This window comes from Medicago sativa, chromosome 3 (assembly GCF_051527215.1).
Source record: "Medicago sativa cultivar Bolivia chromosome 3, Bolivia_mono, whole genome shotgun sequence".
Lineage (NCBI taxonomy): Eukaryota > Viridiplantae > Streptophyta > Magnoliopsida > Fabales > Fabaceae > Medicago > Medicago sativa.
Window position 1 is genome coordinate 101931239 of NC_140751.1, and position 22304 is coordinate 101953542.

The 22304-nt window shown below is 36.3% G+C and overlaps 1 protein-coding gene across 1 annotated transcript; it reads right to left on the bottom strand.

Annotated features, from left to right (window-relative positions):
* Positions 1–5606: 5606 nt before the first annotated feature.
* LOC146943061 (uncharacterized) lies at positions 5607–6223 on the bottom strand. Its single transcript, XM_085757141.1, has one exon. It carries the CDS (start codon positions 6221–6223, stop codon positions 5900–5902), a length of 324 nt encoding a protein of 107 aa, XP_085613267.1. The 3' UTR covers positions 5607–5899.
* Between the last annotated feature and the right edge of the window lie 16081 nt (positions 6224–22304).

A 22304-nucleotide genomic window follows, 5' to 3' on the forward strand; every position in this document is an offset into this window, starting at 1 on the left:
GCTAAAGTGAACTTTCCCATGGTGGGAAAGTTTTAGCCTTTCCCATGTTAAATGCCACCTCATAAAACTATTTGGATAACCACAAGTCCACAACCCACAGCCTAATGTGAATGTAAAAAATGTGGGAGTAAATAGGGGTTGATATGATATGCACCTAAAGACTTGATATAAATCAGATTTTTGCTTTAAAGTGACCCTACCACAATTATCAAGGGAAAAAAAGAACAACAACAACCAAAAGCCTTATCCCACTAAGTGGGGTCAGCTATATGGATCAAATGACGCCATAGTGTTCTATCAAAGATCATATTTGGATCCAATTCATTGACCTCTAAATCTTTTCTAATGGTTTCTCTAATGATTTTCTTAGGTCTTCCTCTCCCTCTTTTAACCTGACTCTCCTCCATTTGATCTACTCTTCTTACAACGGCATCTATGGGTCTTCTCTCTACATGTCCAAACCATCTAAGCCTATTTTCTACCAACTTTTCTACTATAGGTGCTACCCCCACTCTCTCTCTCTCTAATGGTGTCATTCCTAATCCTATCCTGTCTAGTCTTATCACTCATCCAACGCAACATCCTCATCTTCGCTACGCTTACTTTACTCTCGTGTTGGCTCTTAACCGCCCAACACTCCATACCATACAACATTGCCGGTTTGACTGCTGTCCGATAGAACTTTCCTTTCAGCTTAAGTGGTACTTTCTTATCGCACAAAACACCTGAGGCTCTTCCCCATTTCAACCACCCGGCTTGAATACGATGATGTACATCAGCTTCTATTTCTCCGTCATTTTGTACTATGGACCCAAGATATCTAAACCGTGTAACTTGGGGTATGATATGATCTCCAACTTTCACCTCCAAGGTAGACCCGCTTCTCCTTTTGTTGAAGTTACATTCCATGTACTCCGTCTTGCTTCTACTCAGGCGGAAGCCATACGCTTCTAAGGCTTGCCTCCAAGTCTCTAGCTTCCCGTTTAACTCCTCCCTCGACTCACCAAGCAAGACTACATCATCTGCAAAAAGCATACATCTCGGTGCTAACTCTTGGACGTGTTCCGTCAGCACATCCAAAACTAAAGTAAAAAGATAAGGACTTAGGGTTGACCCTTGGTGCAGTCCTATTGTTATGGGAAAATCTACGGTATCCCCATCCTGCGTCCTCACACTAGTCGAAGCCCCCTCATACATATCCTGGATAGCTCTAATATAGGCAATCCTCACCCCTTTCTTCTCCAGGACTTTCCACAAAATCTCTATAGGTACTCTATCATACGCCTTCTCCAAATCAATGAAAACTAAGTGTAAGTCTTTTTTATCCGTCCGGTATCGCTCCATCACGCGTCGAAGTAAGTAAATCGCTTCCATAGTCGACCTCCCAGGCATAAAACCAAATTGGTTATCCGTAACGTGAGTCTCTTTTCTTAGTCTGCGCTCAATTACCCTTTCCCATAACTTCATGGTATGACTCATTAGCTTAATTCCCCTATAATTCGCGCAATGTTGTATATCCCCCTTGTTCTTATAGATTGGAATTAAGGTGCTTCTTCTCCACTCGTCTGGCATTTTCTTCGTCCTCATAATCTCGTTGAAAAGTTTTGTGAGCCACACAATTCCTCTATCGCCAAGACTTTTCCACACTTCGATAGGTATGTTGTCCGGCCCAACTGCCTTGCCATTACTCATCCTTTTCAACGCTTCTTTCACCTCGTGCTCCTGAATCCGACGATAATAGTTATAGTTTCGGTCCTCCTCCCTGATGTCTAACCTGTAAGAGTCTGGTAAGATCTCATATCCTACATTAAATAAGTTGTGGAAATACTTCTTCCATCTATCCTTAATATCTCTTTCTTGCACCCAAACTCTACCCTCTTCATCCTTAATACACTTCATTTGGTCCAGGTCTCTTGTCTTTCGTTCTCGTCCCTTCGCAAGCTTGTATATAGATTTCTCCCCCTCCTTGGTACCTAAAGATTTGTATAATCCTTCAAATGCTTGAGTTCTCGCTTCGCTCACCGCCTTCTTAGCCTCTTTCCTAGCTATTTTATATTTATCCCAAGTTTCGGCATTTTTACACTTAGACCAATCTTTAAAACAAACTCTCTTGATCCGAACTTTACTCTGAACACTGTCATTCCACCACCAAGATTCTTTACCCCTAGGTCCAAAACCTCTAGATTCTCCCAACGTCTCTTTTGCCACCTTCTTAATCTCATGAGCCATCCTCTCCCACATATCATTAGCGCTTCCATGCGCTTCCAAGGGAAAAAAAGAACAATTCAACATTTTTTTAATTTAGCTATTAACCTAGTGTCCAACACATACTCAAACAAACACACACGGGGATTCAACTCACCGGGAAGCGGCAATCCAGGTTCGAACACACACATGATTCCACATAAAATGTCCCCACAACCAAATCAAGACAAATCACTAAGTTGTGACAAGCCAATAATGAAATCTGAACTATAGAAATCTGATAGATTTCTATAGAAAAAAAGGTTTTACACAGCCAATGTATAGTACTTGAACTATAGAAAAAACAAATCAAAAGCAAGAGACAACATGATTTTTGTCTAAATAAAACTAAAACAGAGAGGTCAATATCTTCTTTCATTTCCCAAAAGAAATGGAAGACTCCATTTATGAGAGAGAAAGACATAAATGTGAGATTAGGAGCAAATTTTAAAACTACTTGTATACATGGGTCTCTTCAAACTTTTTGTATCTTTATCTCGTCAAATGGAGCCCTCTATTTCTTATGAGAGAGGATCCCAACCCAAAATCGAGTATAATATGTAGAATGCAAGTTTAGTACGATACACGTTAATCCTACCTTATGGGAAGAAATTCATAAACAAACAGTATAACAAGTCTTGCATTTCAAATACCTTAGATCAATCATACAAAAGTTGCGATGCAAAGATATGTCGATCCTAGTATCCAAGTAGGGTGGTTGAAGCAAAAAACTTCAATTGTAATTTGAAATATAAAAGCACCATTGTTTAAAAGAAATTTCACAACACAAAACAAATATATTGTGAAGCTAAAACTGGAGTGGCAAAGAATTAAAAAAGAAAATAAGATCAAAGTTGCAGAGATGAAAATGGTATGATAGACAGGTGTCTACACAACAGTATGTAAGAATAAGAATACAAATACTAGGGACAAAGCTGGGGTTGACTCATTGTAGAAAATATGGTAATCGTGTAACGTCATATGGGTATGTGTGCAAAATAACCAGATAAGCAGGAGTAAGGAGAGTTAAACAAGTAGATGATAGTAGTATAATAGTCAGAGATTACGGAAAACCAAAGAAAACTAAAGCCAAATTATTAAGAGATTTAGAAGTAATCAAGTAAATGATCTAATGTAATTTGTAGACATAATTCAGTACCTAATATTGTGAAAGTTGATTAATCCATGTAGTCAACCTTGCCAAATTAAAAAACATCTGATTGTTGTCTATATTTAAGAACAGACAATTAAGAATACAAATATTAGGGAGAAAGCTGGGGTGACCACCAGTAAAGAAAAGATGGTAATCGTCTTATGTGGGGTATCTATGGCGAATAACTGCATAAGCACGAGAAAGAAATAGTCTAATAGCCCGTGATAAAGGAAACCCAGTGAAAACCATGTCTAGTTTATAAAGATAAATTTAGAAGTAAACAGTCTATTTGTGAACTTAATACATGACATAATATTGCAAAGTTGATTAATCAACATAGCAAACCTCATGCAATAAAAAAAAAAGTATAAATTATTTTCCTACCAATTAAATAATTGGCATTTTTATTTTCTATGCTTTAATGAGCGTCTTACTCTAAGCGGGTCATCTCACCAAGTTTAAATTGAAATAACATCTACACCCAGACAAACACTAGTGATTAGGGGCATCCAGACAACTTTTGGATCTCAAATTGAGCTCCAAATTAGTGGATGGCAAACCTGTTACAGTTACAGTAATACACTGATACGGTATACCCAACGCTAAATAATTTATCATAACAGTTTAAACAACATTTTTATCCCTGTAACACTAGGGTATCAGTTTTGATCCTTAAAAAAAAGAATAGGTTTTGTCCCTAATTTTATAGTAATTGCTTTCAATCCCTGATCATGTGGCACCATAGAGCAAAGACTCACAAACGGATACGCCATTTTTGTTACAATTAGCAAAACTCTCCCCACCCTCCTTCCCATTCCCAATTAGTTTTTCAATAAGGATGGTTCATAACCTTAAGCCTCTGGGAAAGGTTTCCAATTGAATATTCAAAACAAAATGCATGGAATTGAAACCTCGATTCGAAAGCTCCATCATGAGTGACAAGGATAAAATTAATGCAAAAATCGACAACCAATACAAAGTGAGAGTGAAATGGCAAAGACCCACCTGAAGGGGGTTGAATAAAATTGGTTTTATTTGCCCTCCTGGTGTGAGCATGGCCTAATGCTGCGTACATGCTACAATGATAATTTATTTTAGGGAAAATTACAGAAAAATTATTGGTTGAAAAAGCTACATTTTTGTTTACTGGTAAGATACAGGCAAGGAAGGGGAAGTGGAAGAGAAGAGGAAGAGGGATGACGAGGGAGATGGGGTGGCAGGGAAGGGGGGAGGAGGGGAGGGTTTTAGCTATGTAAAAAAACTCATTGGCGTGCGTGCCTCTAGTGCCATGGGATCATGTTGAGGTGGACTTCTGTGAGCCACATCATCCTATATCAAGAAAAAACAATGATGGGGCACTAACTGTCGCCCACAAATAAATTTTAAGGATTAGAGTCAAGATACAAAGTTATTTAAGTCCTCCTAGTACTAACAAAAGAGAATTTGAGGTGAAGTGGTGTGCTATGTGTGCAACCGTGTGAGAACATATGGAAAAAGGGGCATTTATCAAGCCAAACAAATAAACTATTGGCAAAGACAGAGCAAACTGACCAAATCAAAGAGTGGAGATTTACTTGTTTATTTATGGTTTCAAGGTGCACAGAAAAAGTAGTTACAAAAGAAACCTATGATAAAGAATAAACCAAATTCAGAAACTTTGATATATATTTGAGTCAAGTATTGGTGGTTTTCACAGATGGACCGATTCATTAATGTTTCCAAATACTTAATTAAGTTCAGATATGAATGTGGATTAGGGATTCAAACTAAGGACATATATCCCAAATAAACTCAACAACTGCAAAGGTTGAAACCATGTCGCCACAGCACAAAATAAAACAAACTTGGGATTTGCAAACCTACCAATTATTGCATAATGAAGAAACTTGGTGCTGTTGATGTGCAGTGGAAACAACAATGATTTGACAACAGAAACTAAGCAGCACTAACAAGGTCACTTAGGGCCTGTTTGGATTGGTTTATTTGAGCTTATCTACTAGCATGAACGCCTGTAAGACTGTTAGGGAGAAATTACGGGAGCAGCTTTCATAAGCTGTTTTCAACTTATTTTCATAAGCTCTCCAAGATAATTTTTGAAAACATCCTTGTAGCTTATACAAAAATAATTTTATTTTATTTCATCTTTTGTTATAGAAATAACTTATACAGAGGCGCTTATCATGATAATATAAATGTAAGAAGATTTGAATGACTAAATGTAAAAATTCATGAATCTGCTAGGTTTCAGGACACCTACAACCCTCGTTTCTGTTCTTTCTTTATTCCTTCAGAAAGAAAATTACATTCAAATTGAATGCAAATTGCAGTCACGCACGCTAGTAGTACAATCATCAAGCATCCTCAACAAGAAAACTACACTATATTCCTAGCACCTAGTTTCAAAACCCTAGTTTCCATTATCAGTTACTACGACAGCAATTTAAAAGGTGGAACAGAGAAATCATGCAGCAGAGAAAGAACTCACGGGAAGAAGAATCATTGCTATTCATTGAAGAGACTACGAAGGCGAGAAGCGAAGAGACCAGTAGAATCTTGAGAAGCTTCGTGAAGCAATGAAGTCTTGATGTTTTTCATACGATCGGTGAGTGAATCATGTTCTTCCCTCAGATCATGAGTATCCTCTTGGAGTCCATGGATTCGGTACTTTTGTCCCAAAGATTTCATGCTTAAGAGAAGAATTCCAGTCATTGCGAAAAGTTGAATGAAGCTGTCTTTTCGTTTCATCGCGTTCGCAAAGAAACTTAGCTTCTTCTTCGAACCAACGGCACCGGCGGCATTCGGTCGCACTGAGGAGGAGGAAGACATGGTCACACCACTTCTTTCACTGCTCGTTGTGATTCAACGCCAGCCACAGCTCGATGAGTGAGCGTCTATATACTGTTATAGCTCCAATAAAACCTCAATATTTTTTTTTAGAGTAAATAGGCAATTTCCCCCTCAAAATTATAAGGTTTGTCAAATACCTCCTGTAGTTAACGAAACATCAATTACCCCCCTGAAATTGCATAACGTTAATCAATTTACCCCCTCCGTCAATTTTTCTGTTAACTGTTTACGGTTATGATCAATTACACCCATGAAATTTTACACTTATGTGCAAAATGCCCCCTGAACTTGAAAAATTAAAAAAAATTCTAGAAAAATATTAAAAAATTTTGGAAAAATTAAAAATCAATAAAAAAAATTGAAAAAAATATTAAAAAATTTTGGAAAATTGAAAAATTAATAAAAATGAAAAAAATCTGGAAAAATTAATAAAAATAAAAAAATCTGAAAAAATTTAAAAATTCTGGAAAAATTAAAAAAAAAATTGAAAAAATTTAAAAATTCTGAAAAAATTAATAAAAATAAAAAATGATTAAAAAAATAAAATAATCTAATAATATTAAAAATAATGAAAAAATTCTGGAAAATAAAAAATATTTTGATTAGTATATATGTCGAAATTTCGAAATTCTGGAAAAAATGTATTTTTCGAAATTCCGAAATTTTGATTAGTATATATGTCGAGCTTAGGTTTTTTCAGTGTATTTTTTCCCTTATTCTCGGTTTATAAATACACAAAAAGTTCCCGGTTTATAAATACACAAAAATTCCCGGAAAAAATACTAATAAAAATTTCGAAATTTCGAAAAATACATAAAAAAACCTAAGCTCGGTTTATAAATACACATATTTTTCATATTTTTTCCCTTATTCTCGGTTTATAAATACACAAAAATTCCCGGAAAATTTTTGAGAAATACTAATGAAAATTTCAAAAATTTCGAAAATTTTTCATTAAAATTTCTTTTTTCCAGAATTTCATTTTTATTTTCGAAAATTTAAAATTTCATTAAAATTTATTTTCCAGAATTTTTATTTTCGAGAATTTCCAGAATTTTTATTTTCCAGAATTTCATTAAAATTTTAAATTTCGAAAATTTCATTTTTCCAGAATTTTAATTTTTTTAGAAATTTAGAAATTTTATTTTTTTCTAGAATTTTTTAATCTTTTTTATTTTTTTCAGAATTTTTTCATTATTTTTCATTTTATTAGATTATTTTATTTTTATTAATTTTTTCAGATTTTTTTTATTTTTATTAATTTTTCCAGATTTTTTTCATTTTTATTAATTTTTCAATTTTCCAAAATTTTTTAATATTTTTTTTCAATTTTTTTTTTTGATTTTTCATTTTTCCAGAATTTTTTAATATTTTTCTAGAATTTTTTTTAATTTTTCAAATTCAGGGGGCATTTTGCACATACGTGTAAAATTTCAGGGGTGTAATTGATCATAACCGTAAACAGTTAACAGAAAAATTGACGGAGGGGGTAAATTGATTAACGTTATGCAATTTCAGGGGGGTAATTGATGTTTTGTTAACTACAGGGGGGTATTTGACAAACCTTGCAATTTCGGGGGGGAAATTGCCTATTTACTCTTTTTTTTTAAGGAAAAACCTTCGGTATTTTTTATAACTTCTTTTTAGGCTTCATATCTATGGATGCAAGTGGTTCGGACAAAACGAACCGAAATTCCAAACTGCAAAAGTATTGACCTTGTTTGATTCGGTTTAAATTGTCCCAACCGATATAGTTTAGCTCGGTTTTTTATTTTTAATGTGGAGGTCTAAAGAACAGATGAACCGAACCAATGCTTATCACACCCCTTCAATTTACTAGTATCATTCCTTCTTCACCTCACACACACTTCAGTGAAGTTAGGATGGTGAATAAGAATTTGGCGATTTAAGTTAAAATTGAATTGAAATTTTAGTTTGAACGTCTTTTTTAATTTAACGACAAACTTAATTTTAGGATGTTTAAATTTCAGCTTGTATGAAGTGTTGCTTTGAGTATGTTTTAATTTCTTGATGCGTTTCGGAATTTGTGTTAAATGAATGATGGATGATTGAAATATTTGAGTTTGATGAGGTTGTGTTTGATGAATGGATGAATGGATCGTGGTCGTATGAAATATTTGAGTATTGTTATTTATACAAAGTTGTTTGAAAATCAGAGAACACAAAAAAAAATGGAATACAAAGTTCGATGAAATATTTGAGTATGTTGCATGCATGAAATAGAGATTTGTGAGGATATGTATTTTTTTAATTGTATTTTCAAACGAACTGATCAACCGAACCGATCGAAACCAATTAGTTTTATTCGGTTTCAATTTTGAAAAATACTAAAAACAAAACCGATGAATATTTCATCGGTATATATAATTTTTTTTATTGAAAACTGATCCAAATCAAACAATTACACCCATGTCCATATCTCCAAATTATGTTTACACCCCTAATCTATATGTCAATAGATATCTCCCAGAGGGTTAGGGAGATAATGTTGGAACAAAATGTGTTTAACAATGAACCTTAAAGGGTTTTGATGATAACAAGGTATTAAAAATTGTAAATTGGACTAGCTAATATTTGTTCAAGTGTACAGGACCATAATTATAAAGTTACATCATCATTGGTTCTGAATGAGCAAATAAAGAGCTATGGAAACAACAAAAATTTGAAGCTTGGACGCTCCTGAAGGCAACTTGCTACTGAAGAGAAAAAGCGCTCCTGAAGTCAAGCTGCTCCTGAAGAAATAGCGCTCCTGAAGTAAGCTGCTCCTGAAGAATAGTGCTTCTGAAGACAAGAGGTCCAGAAGCCACATCATCAGAAGCTGCGTCATCAGAAGCTGCAGAAGTCATATCATCAGAAGCTGCATCATCAGAAGCTGCCTCATCAGAAGCCATTTCACCAGAAGCTGAATATCAACTGGATTTGCAAAGAATCAAGAATTGAAGAATTATCAATGCAAAAGCTGTCTATTGGATTCGAAAACACAAACAAAGGATTAGTGGAGTTTGCAACGGTCATTTCAAAGGTGTTTGAAGGCGTGTGTTTGCAATTTGGACGAAAGCGTTGACATTGTACTTTGTACGAATTGTACAACCACGTTCTCCACTACTCTGTTTTGTGTCCGCGCTACAGGACAAGAAAACAGCTCCAGAATACGGTTTCGCCTGCATAGATGTTCCTTTGGATAAGGAATGGATTTCAAATTTGTTCTTCATAGGACAACAGCCAAATCAGGCAAAAGATTATTGGTGAAAGATCAAGCTTCAACAACGACTCTTTGGTGTGCTGGCAATTTCACAACGTCTCTCTCACACCTCTATATAAAGGAGTGAAGACCTAGAGAATTGGTAATGCAAGAACGCTGAACGAAAGACTCACAAGATTTTCACAAGTACCAAACCTCTGCTGAAATTGTTCTGCATTCACTTAGAATTTCTGTGTCTCAAAGTCATATCTTAGAAATTCTTAAGTCCATTGAGTCTGTATCTGATTTGTATTGTGAGCACCTCTGATTGTATATCAAGTGTTCAACCTTAAACAATTTTCCGTGTAATTTTGTTTAGTTAGGAAGTCTCTTGCAGTTGTGCTTGAGCAGGAAGTCTCTTGATTGTGTTCTTGAGCAAAGGAAGTCTCTTGCTTGTGTGCTTGAGCATTGGAAGTCTCTTGCTTGTGTGCTTGAGCATTTGTAATCAGATATTACTCATAGTGAAATCTCCTTGGAAGTGCAAGGGGGACTGGACTACTTCCGGATTGTGGAAGGAACCAGTATAATTGCTTTGTGTCGTTCTTCTTCTCTCTCTCTCTGTTTTATTCCGCTGCATTTAGATTCTGATTATCACTTCAGAAGCTGTCTCGCTTAGCTTCTGATCAGTGTGTTCAGTTTTTAGGAGAAACGAAGAATTTTTCTAAAACACAATTCAACCCCCCTTCTTGTGTTTTTCTCACCTTCAATTGGTATCTAGAGCCTTGGTCTGTTGTGTAACACTTAACCGTGCAACAGTCAAAGATCTGAGAAAAACATGTCTACTCCTACTCCTACTGGTCCTGGTGATACTAGCTATAAACATGTCTCACATGATTATAGTGATAGTAAGAAAACCAGTATTGGAAAAGTTCCAAAGTTCAATGGAGATGCTGAAGAGTTCTCTTGGTGGAAGACCAACTTTTACAGTTACATCATGAGCCTAGATGAAGAATTATGGGATATTCTGGAAGATGGTGTTGGTGATTTAGTCCTTGATGAAGAAGGAGCTGCTGTGGATAGAAAGAAACATACTCCAGAACTGAGGAAACTTTACAAGAAGCATCATATTATCAGAGGAGCTCTTGTCACTGCCATACCCAAAGCAGAATACATGAAGATGAGTGACAAATCCACTGCTAAAGCTATGTTTGCTTCTCTCTGTTCAAATTATGAAGGGAGCAAGAAGGTCAAAGAAGCAAAGGCTCTCCTGCTTGTACATCAGTATGAGTTATTCAAAATGAAGGATGATGAAACTATTGAGGAGATGTACTCAAGGTTTCAAACCTTAGTTTCTGGTCTACAGATTCTAAAGAAGAGCTATGTTGCTTCTGATCATGTAAGCAAGATACTCAGAAGCTTACCTGCCAGATGGAGACCAAAAGTGACTGCCATTGAGGAAGCTAAAGATTTAAACACTTTAAGTGTCGAAGATCTTGTTAGTTCTCTCAAAGTTCATGAGTTAAGTCTTAATGAACATGAGTCTACTAAGAAGAGTAAATCAATAGCTCTTCCATCCAAAGGCAAGTCATCAAAAGCTCTCAAAGTGGTTGAATCTGAAGAGGAAGAACAGTCAAGTTCAGACTCTGAACCAGATGCTGCAGAAATGGCCATGCTCTCAAACAGACTTCAATATCTGGCCAAGAAGAACAGAAAGTTTCTCTCCAGAAGGGGTAACTCCAGAAGCTCAAGGAAAGAAGATCAGAAGGGATGCTTCAACTGTAAGAAGCCAGGTCACTTCATTGCTGAATGCCCTGATCTTCAAAGAGAAAAGTCAAAGGACAAGTCAAAGAGGTCTACATTCAAACCAAGCAAATTCAAGAAGCAGATTAAGCAGAGTTTAATGGCAACCTGGGATGATTTGGGTAGTGAATCTGGATCTGATAAAGAGGAAGCTGATGAAGATGCAAAGATAGCTGTTGGGTTGGTAGCAACAGCAACTTCAGAAGCTGGGTCAGATTCAGACTCAGAAGATGAAAACGAGGTATATTCCAAAATTCCCAGAGATGAACTTGTTGAGTCACTTAAAGAACTTCTTACACATTTTGAAGTAAGAACCAATGAGTTGAAGGATTTAAAAGAAAAATATGCTGATTTGGTACAACAGCAAAAATCAACTTTATTGGATCTGAAAGCTTCTGAACAAGGACTTAGGGGCTTTGACTTCATGTGTAAAACATATGAAGATCAGCTCAGGTTCTTATGTCAGAAGCTACAAGAAAAGTGTAATGAAAAACCTTTAAGTAACCATGAAATTGCTCTTGAAGATTTTATTATATCTGGCATTGACAGAAGCAGAGTGGCTTCTATGATTTATAGCATTTACAAGAACAATGGCAGAGGAATTGGTTTTCCAGAAGTGAAACTGGAGAAAACCAATCTAAAGTCTTGTTGTGAATGCATCAAGGAAGGTCTGAAAACATTCTTTGTACCAGAAGGGGCTGAGTTGGAAACTGTTGTTCAATCAGAACCTGAAGCTTCTAGTTCTAAGGCTAAGATTACTTCAAAGCCAAAGAACTCTAAGTCAAAGGCTATGATCAAATCTGATTCCAAAACTTCAAAGGTTAGGATCCTGAAAAGATCAGAACCTATTCCTCAGAGTCTGGTGAAACCAAAATCTGGGGTTCTGAAGTCTAAGTTTCAGAAGAAGACAGTTACTGCTTCTGAAGTACCAAAACCTAAGGTGATGGTTAATCAGAAGCAACCCAACTCACAGCACAAGGTACAAGAAGTCAAGAGTAAAGCCTTAAGTACTAACCTTCCAGGACCCATAGAACAATGGGTACCTAAATCTAAAAATGTCAATGATGCAGGTATGTCTAAGAGCAGTGCCAAAGCAAAGATCATGGTACCTAGACAGTGGTTGCTCAAGACACATGACAGGAGACAAGTCCATGTTCCTCAGCCTAACAATGAAAGAGGGAGGAAATGTGAAATTTGGAGGCAACCAGTCAGGCAAGATCATAGGTACAGGAACTATTGGTAACTCCTCTACCTCAATTAATAATGTATGGTTGGTAGATGGTCTTGAACATAACCTTTTGAGCATTAGTCAATTTTGTGATAATGGTTATGATGTGCTTTTTGAAAAACCCAACTGTACAGTAATCAACAAGGAAGACAAATCCATTGTGTTCAAAGGAAAGAGAGTTGACAATGTCTATAAAATCAATTTTTCTGAACTGGCTGATCAGAAGGTGATGTGCCTACTATCAGTGAATGATAAGAAATGGATGTGGCACAGAAGGTTGGGACATGCTAACTGGAGGTTAATCTCTAAGCTTAGTAAGTTACAACTTGTGAAAGGGCTACCAGACATTGACTATTATTCAGATGCACTCTGTGGTGCATGTCAGAGAGGGAAAATTGTGAAATCATCTTTTAAAACAAAAGATATTGTTTCAACCTCAAGACCTTTAGAATTACTCCATATTGATTTATTTGGACCAGTAAGTACTGCATCCTTATATGGAAGTAGATATGGATTAGTCATTGTTTATGATTACAGCAGATGGACTTGGGTGAAATTCATAAAGAGTAAAGATGTTGCGTGTGATGTATTCAGTAGCTTCTGCACTCAAATTCAATCTGAAAAAGAATCAAAAATTTTGAAAGTCAGAAGTGATCATGGTGGAGAATTTGAAAATGAGCCATTTGAAGCTTTTTGTGAAAAACATGGAATTTTCCATGAATTCTCTTCTCCTAGAACACCACAACAAAATGGGGTTGTAGAGAGAAAGAATAGAACTTTACAAGAAATGGCCAGAACCATGATTCATGAAAACAATTTACCAAAACATTTTTGGGCAGAAGTAGTGAATACAGCATGCTATGTTCAAAACAGGATCTATATTAGACCTATTTTGGAGAAAACAGCATATGAACTCTTTAAAGGAAGAAAACCCAATATCTCTTACTTTCATCAATTTGGATGTACATGTTACATTCTGAACAACAAGCTCTACCTAAAGAAATTTGATGCCAAGGCCCAAAGAGGAATCTTTTTAGGTTACTCTGAAAGGTCAAAGGCATACAGGGTGTATAATTCAGAAACACTCTGTGTTGAAGAATCTATGCACGTTAAATTTGATGACAAAGAGCTTGAAGATAAAACTTCAAAGCAAGGTGAAAGTTTTGCAGAGATACAGGTTCCTGAAGCTACTCCAGAACCTGATCAGATAGCTGAGTCTGAAGATAGTCCAGAAGCTGAACCCACATCAGAAGCACAAGATGAAGCTGCTTCTGATGAAGCACAAGATGACTCACATCAAGAAGATCCTCCCAGAAACACATTCAAACACAAGTCTTCACATCCTGAAGAGCTAATCATTGGAAACAAAGATAGTCTAAGAAGAACAAGATCACATTTCAGACAAGAAGAGTCAATGATTGGACTAATCTCAATGATTGAACCTACAACAGTTGATGAAGCACTTTCAGATGATGGATGGATCCTAGCTATGCAAGAAGAGTTGAATCAATTTCAAAGAAATGATGTGTGGGATCTGGTACCCAAACCTCAGCACAAGAACATTATTGGAACAAAATGGGTATTCAGAAACAAGCTGAATGAGCAAGGTGAAGTAACAAGAAACAAAGCCAGACTTGTTGCACAAGGGTATAGTCAACAAGAAGGCATTGATTACACTGAAACGTTTGCTCCAGTTGCAAGATTGGAAGCAATCAGGTTACTTCTTTCCTATGCAGTTAATCATGGCATAATATTATATCAGATGGATGTCAAGAGTGCATTTCTCAATGGTGTCATAGAAGAAGAAGTGTATGTTAAGCAACCTCCTGGATTTGAGGATATTAAATATCCTGACCATGTTTTTAAATTGAAGAAATCACTATATGGCTTGAAACAAGCTCCCAGAGCTTGGTATGATAGACTAAGTAATTTCTTAATCAAAAATGATTTTAAGAGAGGACAGGTTGACACTACACTCTTCAGAAGGACCCTTGGGAAAGATACTCTTGTTGTGCAAATATATGTTGATGATATAATATTTGGTTCTACTAATGCATCTCTTTGCAAGGAATTTTCTGAGTTAATGCAGGATGAATTTGAAATGAGCATGATGGGAGAGCTGAAGTTCTTCCTTGGCATTCAAATCAATCAATGCAAAGATGGAGTCTATGTTCATCAATCAAAGTACACAAAGGAGCTTCTGAAGAAGTTCAAACTTGAAGATTGTAAAGTGATGAACACTCCAATGCATCCTACGTGCAACCTGAGCAAAGAAGATGAAGGAACTAAAGTAGATCAGAAGCTGTATAGAGGTATGATTGGTTCTTTGTTATACCTCACTGCATCTAGGCCAGATATTTTATTCAGTGTATGCTTGTGTGCAAGATTCCAATCAGATCCTAGAGAATCTCATATGACTGCTGTCAAGAGAATCTTCAGGTATTTGAAAGGAACAACCAATCTTGGACTCCTTTATAGGAAATCCTTAGATTATAAGCTAATTGGATTCTGTGATGCTGATTATGCTGGTGATAGGATTGAAAGAAAGTCAACCAGTGGCAATTGTCAATTTCTGGGTGATAATCTTATATCCTGGGCTAGCAAAAGACAAACAACTATTGCTATGTCTACAGCAGAAGCAGAATACATTTCAGCTGCAAGTTGTTGTACACAACTACTTTGGATGAAACATCAGTTGGAAGATTATCAGATAACTGCTAACAGTATTCCCATTTATTGTGATAATACTGCTGCTATTTGTTTGTCTAAAAATCCAATTTTGCATTCAAGAGCGAAGCACATTGAAATCAAACACCATTTTATCAGAGATTATGTTCAAAAAGGAATTTTAGATATACAATTCATTGATACTGAAAATCAATGGGCTGATATATTTACTAAGCCTTTAACTGTTGAAAGATTTGATTTTATAAAGAAAAATTTGAACATGCACTTTGTATCTGATTAAATGCTTGCTTGCTCCTGAATAGGATTTTAGGTTCTGAAGTTAGTTCAGAAGCAGTAGTCCATCAGAAGCTCTTTATTGAGGTTCTGAGGAAAACTCGCTTCTGATGATGACGTCAGCATCTGAAGTCCAGAAGCTGGATTTATTGCTTCTGAATAGTTGAATTAGTGGAAACGTTGGAAGTTACCTTTTAAAAAGTAACTTTTGGCCCACTAACTTGGTAGTTACTCTGTGAACTTCTTACGTGGCCTGTATGTGTTGGTGTATAACTAAAAGGGCAATGATGATTTAAAAGCTTTGAAAGTACTTTTCACGCGCCCCCAATTTTGTCATTAATGTTATGTTTGTTTATCTCTTTTGAATTGCAATCGTTTTACTTTTAACACTTTGTCAATTCACACACTACTCACTCACAACAAACACATTTGCTCTCAAACCTCTTGCGAAGTAAGCGCATTCTCTCAACCTTAGAACCCTAAAATCTTCATCTTCTTCAAATCTTCGTAAATCATCAAATGGCATCATCAAGCTCAAAAGTTTCAGAATCTACATCAAACAAGCAAAGCGTATCAGAATCTGGGTCCATCTACAAAAAGAAGACTATGGATATTCCATGGGAATCCTTAATAGTTCAAGTAGAGTCACCGGTGGATTTTGCTTCACTCAAGAAGTATGAAGTAAACATGGAAGGTTTGATAGAAACTCAGATGATGTCTGAGTATTTCAAGATGCTAAATGGGCCAACATATGTGAACTTGGTCAAGGACTTTTGGTTAAAAGCTGAAGTGTACAATGAAAAGCCTGCAAAAGTCGTAAGCAAACAAGCGGGGTCAAAGAAAGGGAAAATGGTCATGGATATGAATCCTACATCATTTGATAGCTTAGAAATAAGGTCTGAAGTGATGGGCATTCCTATAACCATCACTGAGGACGTTATAGCTAAAGCTTGTAGGATGCATGCAGAGGGAAGATTCCAAGAAATAGTCAGGAAGGAAGATGTCCTGCTAAAAGGTTACTACAACTCTCTTCTGGGTGGGAAGAAAGATGCCAAGCCTTCAGAGATGGAGATTCACAACAGAATGTTGGTGAAATTCAGTAATGATTGCTTCTTTCAAAGAGCAGGAGGGTCTGACCAACCCAACAACCAACAGAAGCTAGCAATTTATTTCATGACCAATCTTGAAAAGATAAACTTCCCCAGATATGTAATGGATCATCTCTGCTGGGCCATAAACGAAAGCACTACAAGAGGAAGAAAACAAGTACCCTATGGAAGATTGCTTTCTGAAATCTTTCATCAAGGAAGGGTGCTGGAGTTCTTAAAAAGGACAAGGAGTGCTTCTGATAAATGTTTCGAAGTTTCTACTGCTGAAAGGACTATCAGTAGCAGGAGCTTATGCTCTATGAAGTTCATCAAAGAAGCCCCTAAAGATGAAAAGTGGTTAGAGATGACAACTGCTGAAACTGAGATAATCAGGGACTTTCCTCCCATCTTTAAGGAAAGTGACTCTGATTTCCTAGTTCAATCAGTAGCTGAGTACGTCTTGGAGGAAGATGCAAGGTCTCAGGAGGAAGCTGCTCTTGCTAAAGGGAAAGGCAAGAAGGCCAAGGCAGTTGCTGTGTCAGAAGCTGCTGTTTCTGAGGCACCTGAAGGGAAAAGGGCCAGAACTAGTTCTGAATCAGAAGCTGCTCCTACTAAAGGAAAGAAGGCCAGAACTAGTACTGAGTCAGAAGCTGCTAAACCTGTTTTTATCAAGGAAAAAGGAAAGATGCAGAAGGTTGGTGCTGCTTCTATTCCACAGAAGAGGAGAAAAGGTAAGGCAGACTTGGTAATCACTCAAGAGCAGCTGGATGAAGCTCTTGAAGAAATAGAGAAAGAGGAGGCTGATCCCAAGCTGAAGAAGAAGAAGGCTCCCCTTCAACTTGTGAGTCCTATGGTTGAGATGACTCGAATAAGGAAAAGGATGGCAGATGAACGTGCTGCTGATCTTATATCAGAAAGAAAGGATCAAAAAGCTCAATACATTCATCAAAGAGATGAAAAGCTCAAGGCTTTGGGATTGGAGGACTGTGATAGGTTCTACAAAGATAAACTGGCTGAAGTAAGAGCCATTGCTGGTAAACCTACTGAAGACAATGAGGAAGACGATATGATGCTCGTCTTTGAAAATGCTCCAGAAGAGGGAACTTCAGAAGCAGTTTCTCAATCTGCTGATCCACAGAAGATCACTTCTGAAGCTGACCCTGCAGATCAGGTAATCCAGATTCCAGTCACCTCTATCCCCACTTCACCCTCTTCACCATCAGCACCTGAACAAATAGAAGACACTTCTGTCTTAGACAATCTTGCTCTCCACTACTCAGGTGAATTACCCATAGACAAAACTTCAGAAAAGGCCTCTGAAACAACTCCAGAAGCAGCTGCTTCTGAAAATGTTGTTTCAAAAAACCCCCATCAACAAACACCTGAACCACAAAAACCCACAACACCCCCACAATCACCAATAGCCATCATTGACCACCAACTCAACAATCAAACAACAACTTCACTACAACAACCACCAACTGAAACTGAATTTCAACCTTTACCTGAACACTCTCCAGAACCAACTCCCATGGATGTTGACATCTCTCAAGTCAATGTTCAAGACTCAACCTCCACCACACACATTGATTCTGACCAGCCTTCGTCTTCAAACACACAAACACACCTTACCTTTCCAATTCCTAACCCCATTCAAGATTTAGAAATCAGTGATTCTGATCTTGAAACCCTTGATCATCCACCCACAAACATCCTGGAATCTGGATATATTAATTCTGAGCTTCTCACAATCTTGAGTCAGATGCATAATCTGGTGGATCAAAGAAGGACAATTGATCTCACAGGTGCATATGAAGACTCCTGGGCATCTCTTCAAAACCGGGCAGCTGGGGTTATTGAAGAAATCAAGGCCAAATGCATCAGAGTCAAGCAAGCTTCAGTCAGAAGGCTAATGGAGCAAGTGAATCAGAGTCTTAGAGTAAGAAGTTCTACACTGCTCCTGGCAAACCAGCCTTTCTTCTTTGAAACGGATTACTTGACCAGAGAAGCAAGGCTGTGTAAGCTTCTGAAGAAACAGATGGCACAGCAGCAGCAAGAAGCTAGAGAAAGGGAACAAGCTCTTCTTCAGAGGCAACAACAACTTGAAGAACTGTTGAAGAAGAAGATTGAAGAAATGGAAGAGATGAAGAAACAACAACAAACCAACCCTTAGTTGCACACCCTTGTGTTTTTCTTTGTTTGTTGTCTGTTTTAAAATTTCTTAGTCCTTGCTTCTGAAACCATCTTGTCTTATTTCTCTTGCTTCTGAATGCTTACTGATTTTGACTGTTTAGCTGCTTCTGACAATTGATATACATGTTCATATATTTTGCTCTGACTTATTTAGTTCACTTTCTTTTATACTCTCTCCTGTTTGAGTTTTTCTCATATCTTTTTGTCTTTTATGCTTAAATTTATTTTAATTTTTTTTTTGATAATGACAAAAGGGGGAGTATATGTGACAAGTATTTAAAGGCTCTGAGCCCCATTAATGACATTTGAAATTTTTGAAAACCTTCTATCATTTTTTTTACATTATTGGTATAAGCTATGAACGAACGAAGGAGTATCAAAATTCAAGTAAAATTAATTGAACCATTCTTCTTATCTATAAGTTAATTCTTTCAATGATTCAATTTTGTTTTTAAGCTCTGATAATATTATTGCGCGAAAAATGAATTTAATTAACCTGGATAGAACTTAGGGGGAGCTTACAAACCTCACCTTAAGACTATCAGACTCAGGGGGAGTTTGAGCTTACAAACCTCAGATTCTGAGCTTACAAACCTCAGAACCCCAAAGTCAACTTGTTAATTAGATTAACAACAATTGATCAATTTTAAATACTTTTGTTTGTCATCATCAAAAAGGGGGAGATTGTTGGAACAAAATGTGTTTAACAATGAACCTTAAAGGGTTTTGATGATAACAAGGTATTAAAAATTGTAAATTGGACTAGCTAATATTTGTTCAAGTGTACAGGACCATAATTATAAAGTTACATCATCATTGGTTCTGAATGAGCAAATAAAGAGCTATGGAAACAACAAAAATTTGAAGCTTGGACGCTCCTGAAGGCAACTTGCTACTGAAGAGAAAAAGCGCTCCTGAAGTCAAGCTGCTCCTGAAGAAATAGCGCTCCTGAAGTAAGCTGCTCCTGAAGAATAGTGCTTCTGAAGACAAGAGGTCCAGAAGCCACATCATCAGAAGCTGCGTCATCAGAAGCTGCAGAAGTCATATCATCAGAAGCTGCATCATCAGAAGCTGCCTCATCAGAAGCCATTTCACCAGAAGCTGAATATCAACTGGATTTGCAAAGAATCAAGAATTGAAGAATTATCAATGCAAAAGCTGTCTATTGGATTCGAAAACACAAACAAAGGATTAGTGGAGTTTGCAACGGTCATTTCAAAGGTGTTTGAAGGCGTGTGTTTGCAATTTGGACGAAAGCGTTGACATTGTACTTTGTACGAATTGTACAACCACGTTCTCCACTACTCTGTTTTGTGTCCGCGCTACAGGACAAGAAAACAGCTCCAGAATACGGTTTCGCCTGCATAGATGTTCCTTTGGATAAGGAATGGATTTCAAATTTGTTCTTCATAGGACAACAGCCAAATCAGGCAAAAGATTATTGGTGAAAGATCAAGCTTCAACAACGACTCTTTGGTGTGCTGGCAATTTCACAACGTCTCTCTCACACCTCTATATAAAGGAGTGAAGACCTAGAGAATTGGTAATGCAAGAACGCTGAACGAAAGACTCACAAGATTTTCACAAGTACCAAACCTCTGCTGAAATTGTTCTGCATTCACTTAGAATTTCTGTGTCTCAAAGTCATATCTTAGAAATTCTTAAGTCCATTGAGTCTGTGTCTGATTTGTATTGTGAGCACCTCTGATTGTATATCAAGTGTTCAACCTTAAACAATTTTCTGTGTAATTTTGTTTAGTTAGGAAGTCTCTTGCAGTTGTGCTTGAGCAGGAAGTCTCTTGATTGTGTTCTTGAGCAAAGGAAGTCTCTTGCTTGTGTGCTTGAGCATTGGAAGTCTCTTGCTTGTGTGCTTGAGCATTTGTAATCAGATATTACTCATAGTGAAATCTCCTTGGAAGTGCAAGGGGGACTGGACTACTTCCGGATTGTGGAAGGAACCAGTATAATTGCTTTGTGTCGTTCTTCTTCTCTCTCTCTCTGTTTTATTCCGCTGCATTTAGATTCTGATTATCACTTCAGAAGCTGTCTCGCTTAGCTTCTGATCAGTGTGTTCAGTTTTTAGGAGAAACGAAGAATTTTTCTAAAACACAATTCAACCCCCCTTCTTGTGTTTTTCTCACCTTCAGATAATTCATGGATGGTTAGAGAGACAGACAAGTGGCTAAGTCGTTTTAATTTAGCGACGAAAACTCTTAGTGCTAGGAGAAAGATTCAATCCCCTCGTGAAAAGTAATCGAATGTAGTAAATTTTACCTCTTAATTCTCCAAAACCTTGTGATTTTGGGGTGATGAGATGTAGAACCAACAAGTAACTTGATTAGGCGATTTTTGGGTTTTATTTTTGTATCACAGTCATTCCAACAAATAGGGTCAATCTTCACTCTGTTGCAGTCAAATAGGAGGTAAAGCTTACTACCTTCGTTACATTTCGTTTATGCTAATTTATTTTCTTTATCATTGTAACATCAGAGAGTTATCTCCATAACCATCTTGGAGATATCAACCGGACATATTGTTTAGGGTTAAAAAAGGGATTTTAGAGGACATAAGAGATGTTGATGGAGTCTAAAAAAAATTATCCAGTATTTTTCGACACGTGGGATTTGAAAAATAAACCTGGGTCCAAATTGTAATACCAAAAACAAACAGGGGTGAGTCCTAAATCATTTTTTGTATTTTCTTTTGAGGAGACCAATTATCTCTTGTTTATTTTATACACTTATGTGGATGATTTTTTTTTAATAAATAATAATATTATAATAAAAATGACGAATTGTTCAAGATGGTTCAAGTTTAAATCTTAACGATAACAATCATGAGACGTGTTAGAAACACTCTGTTTCTAATATCACTCCAACACTCACTCTTTACTTCACGGCTGAACTCTGAATTATGAGACTCTCTTTTCCTATAAACAAAAAGGTTAAAAAAAGAAAACAATCTATATCTCTAAATAGGTGTTGAATTCATATTATTTAATAAAATTTTCCATAAAAATTCAAAATATTATAAGAATCACTCCAAAAAAAATTCAAAATTTTTTAACAAAACATTAATTTAATATAAATTTTTATATTTTTTACGGTTAAAAATTCATATTTAATTTGTGTTTTGTTAAAAAATTCTAATTTTTTTTAGGAATTTTTTTTAGAATATTTTACATATTTCTGCACAATTTCATTAAAAAATACAAAAATTAAATAAAAATAAGGACCAGAAGTAGTGATTGAAAATTTTACAGAGACTAAAAGTTGAAGGAAAATTTTAGAGGGACTAAAACGAAAATTTGACATATTTATAGAGAACAAAAACATATTTAACCCAAAATAAATATACTAATTAAACTCTGGCAAATTATAGTTTGGACCACCAAATACATTGCTCTAACTTACACCACCTCAATATAAGCCATTAATATATTATAAATTTATTCTAACGGTTTGGATCTTATGATGAAAAAGCTGTTACAAGGTGTTGTTTTAGTGGTGTAAGTTGGGGCATTCTATTTGGTGGTGTAAACTAAATGACACCTTAAACTCTTTTTGAAGAAACTAATTAAACTCTTTT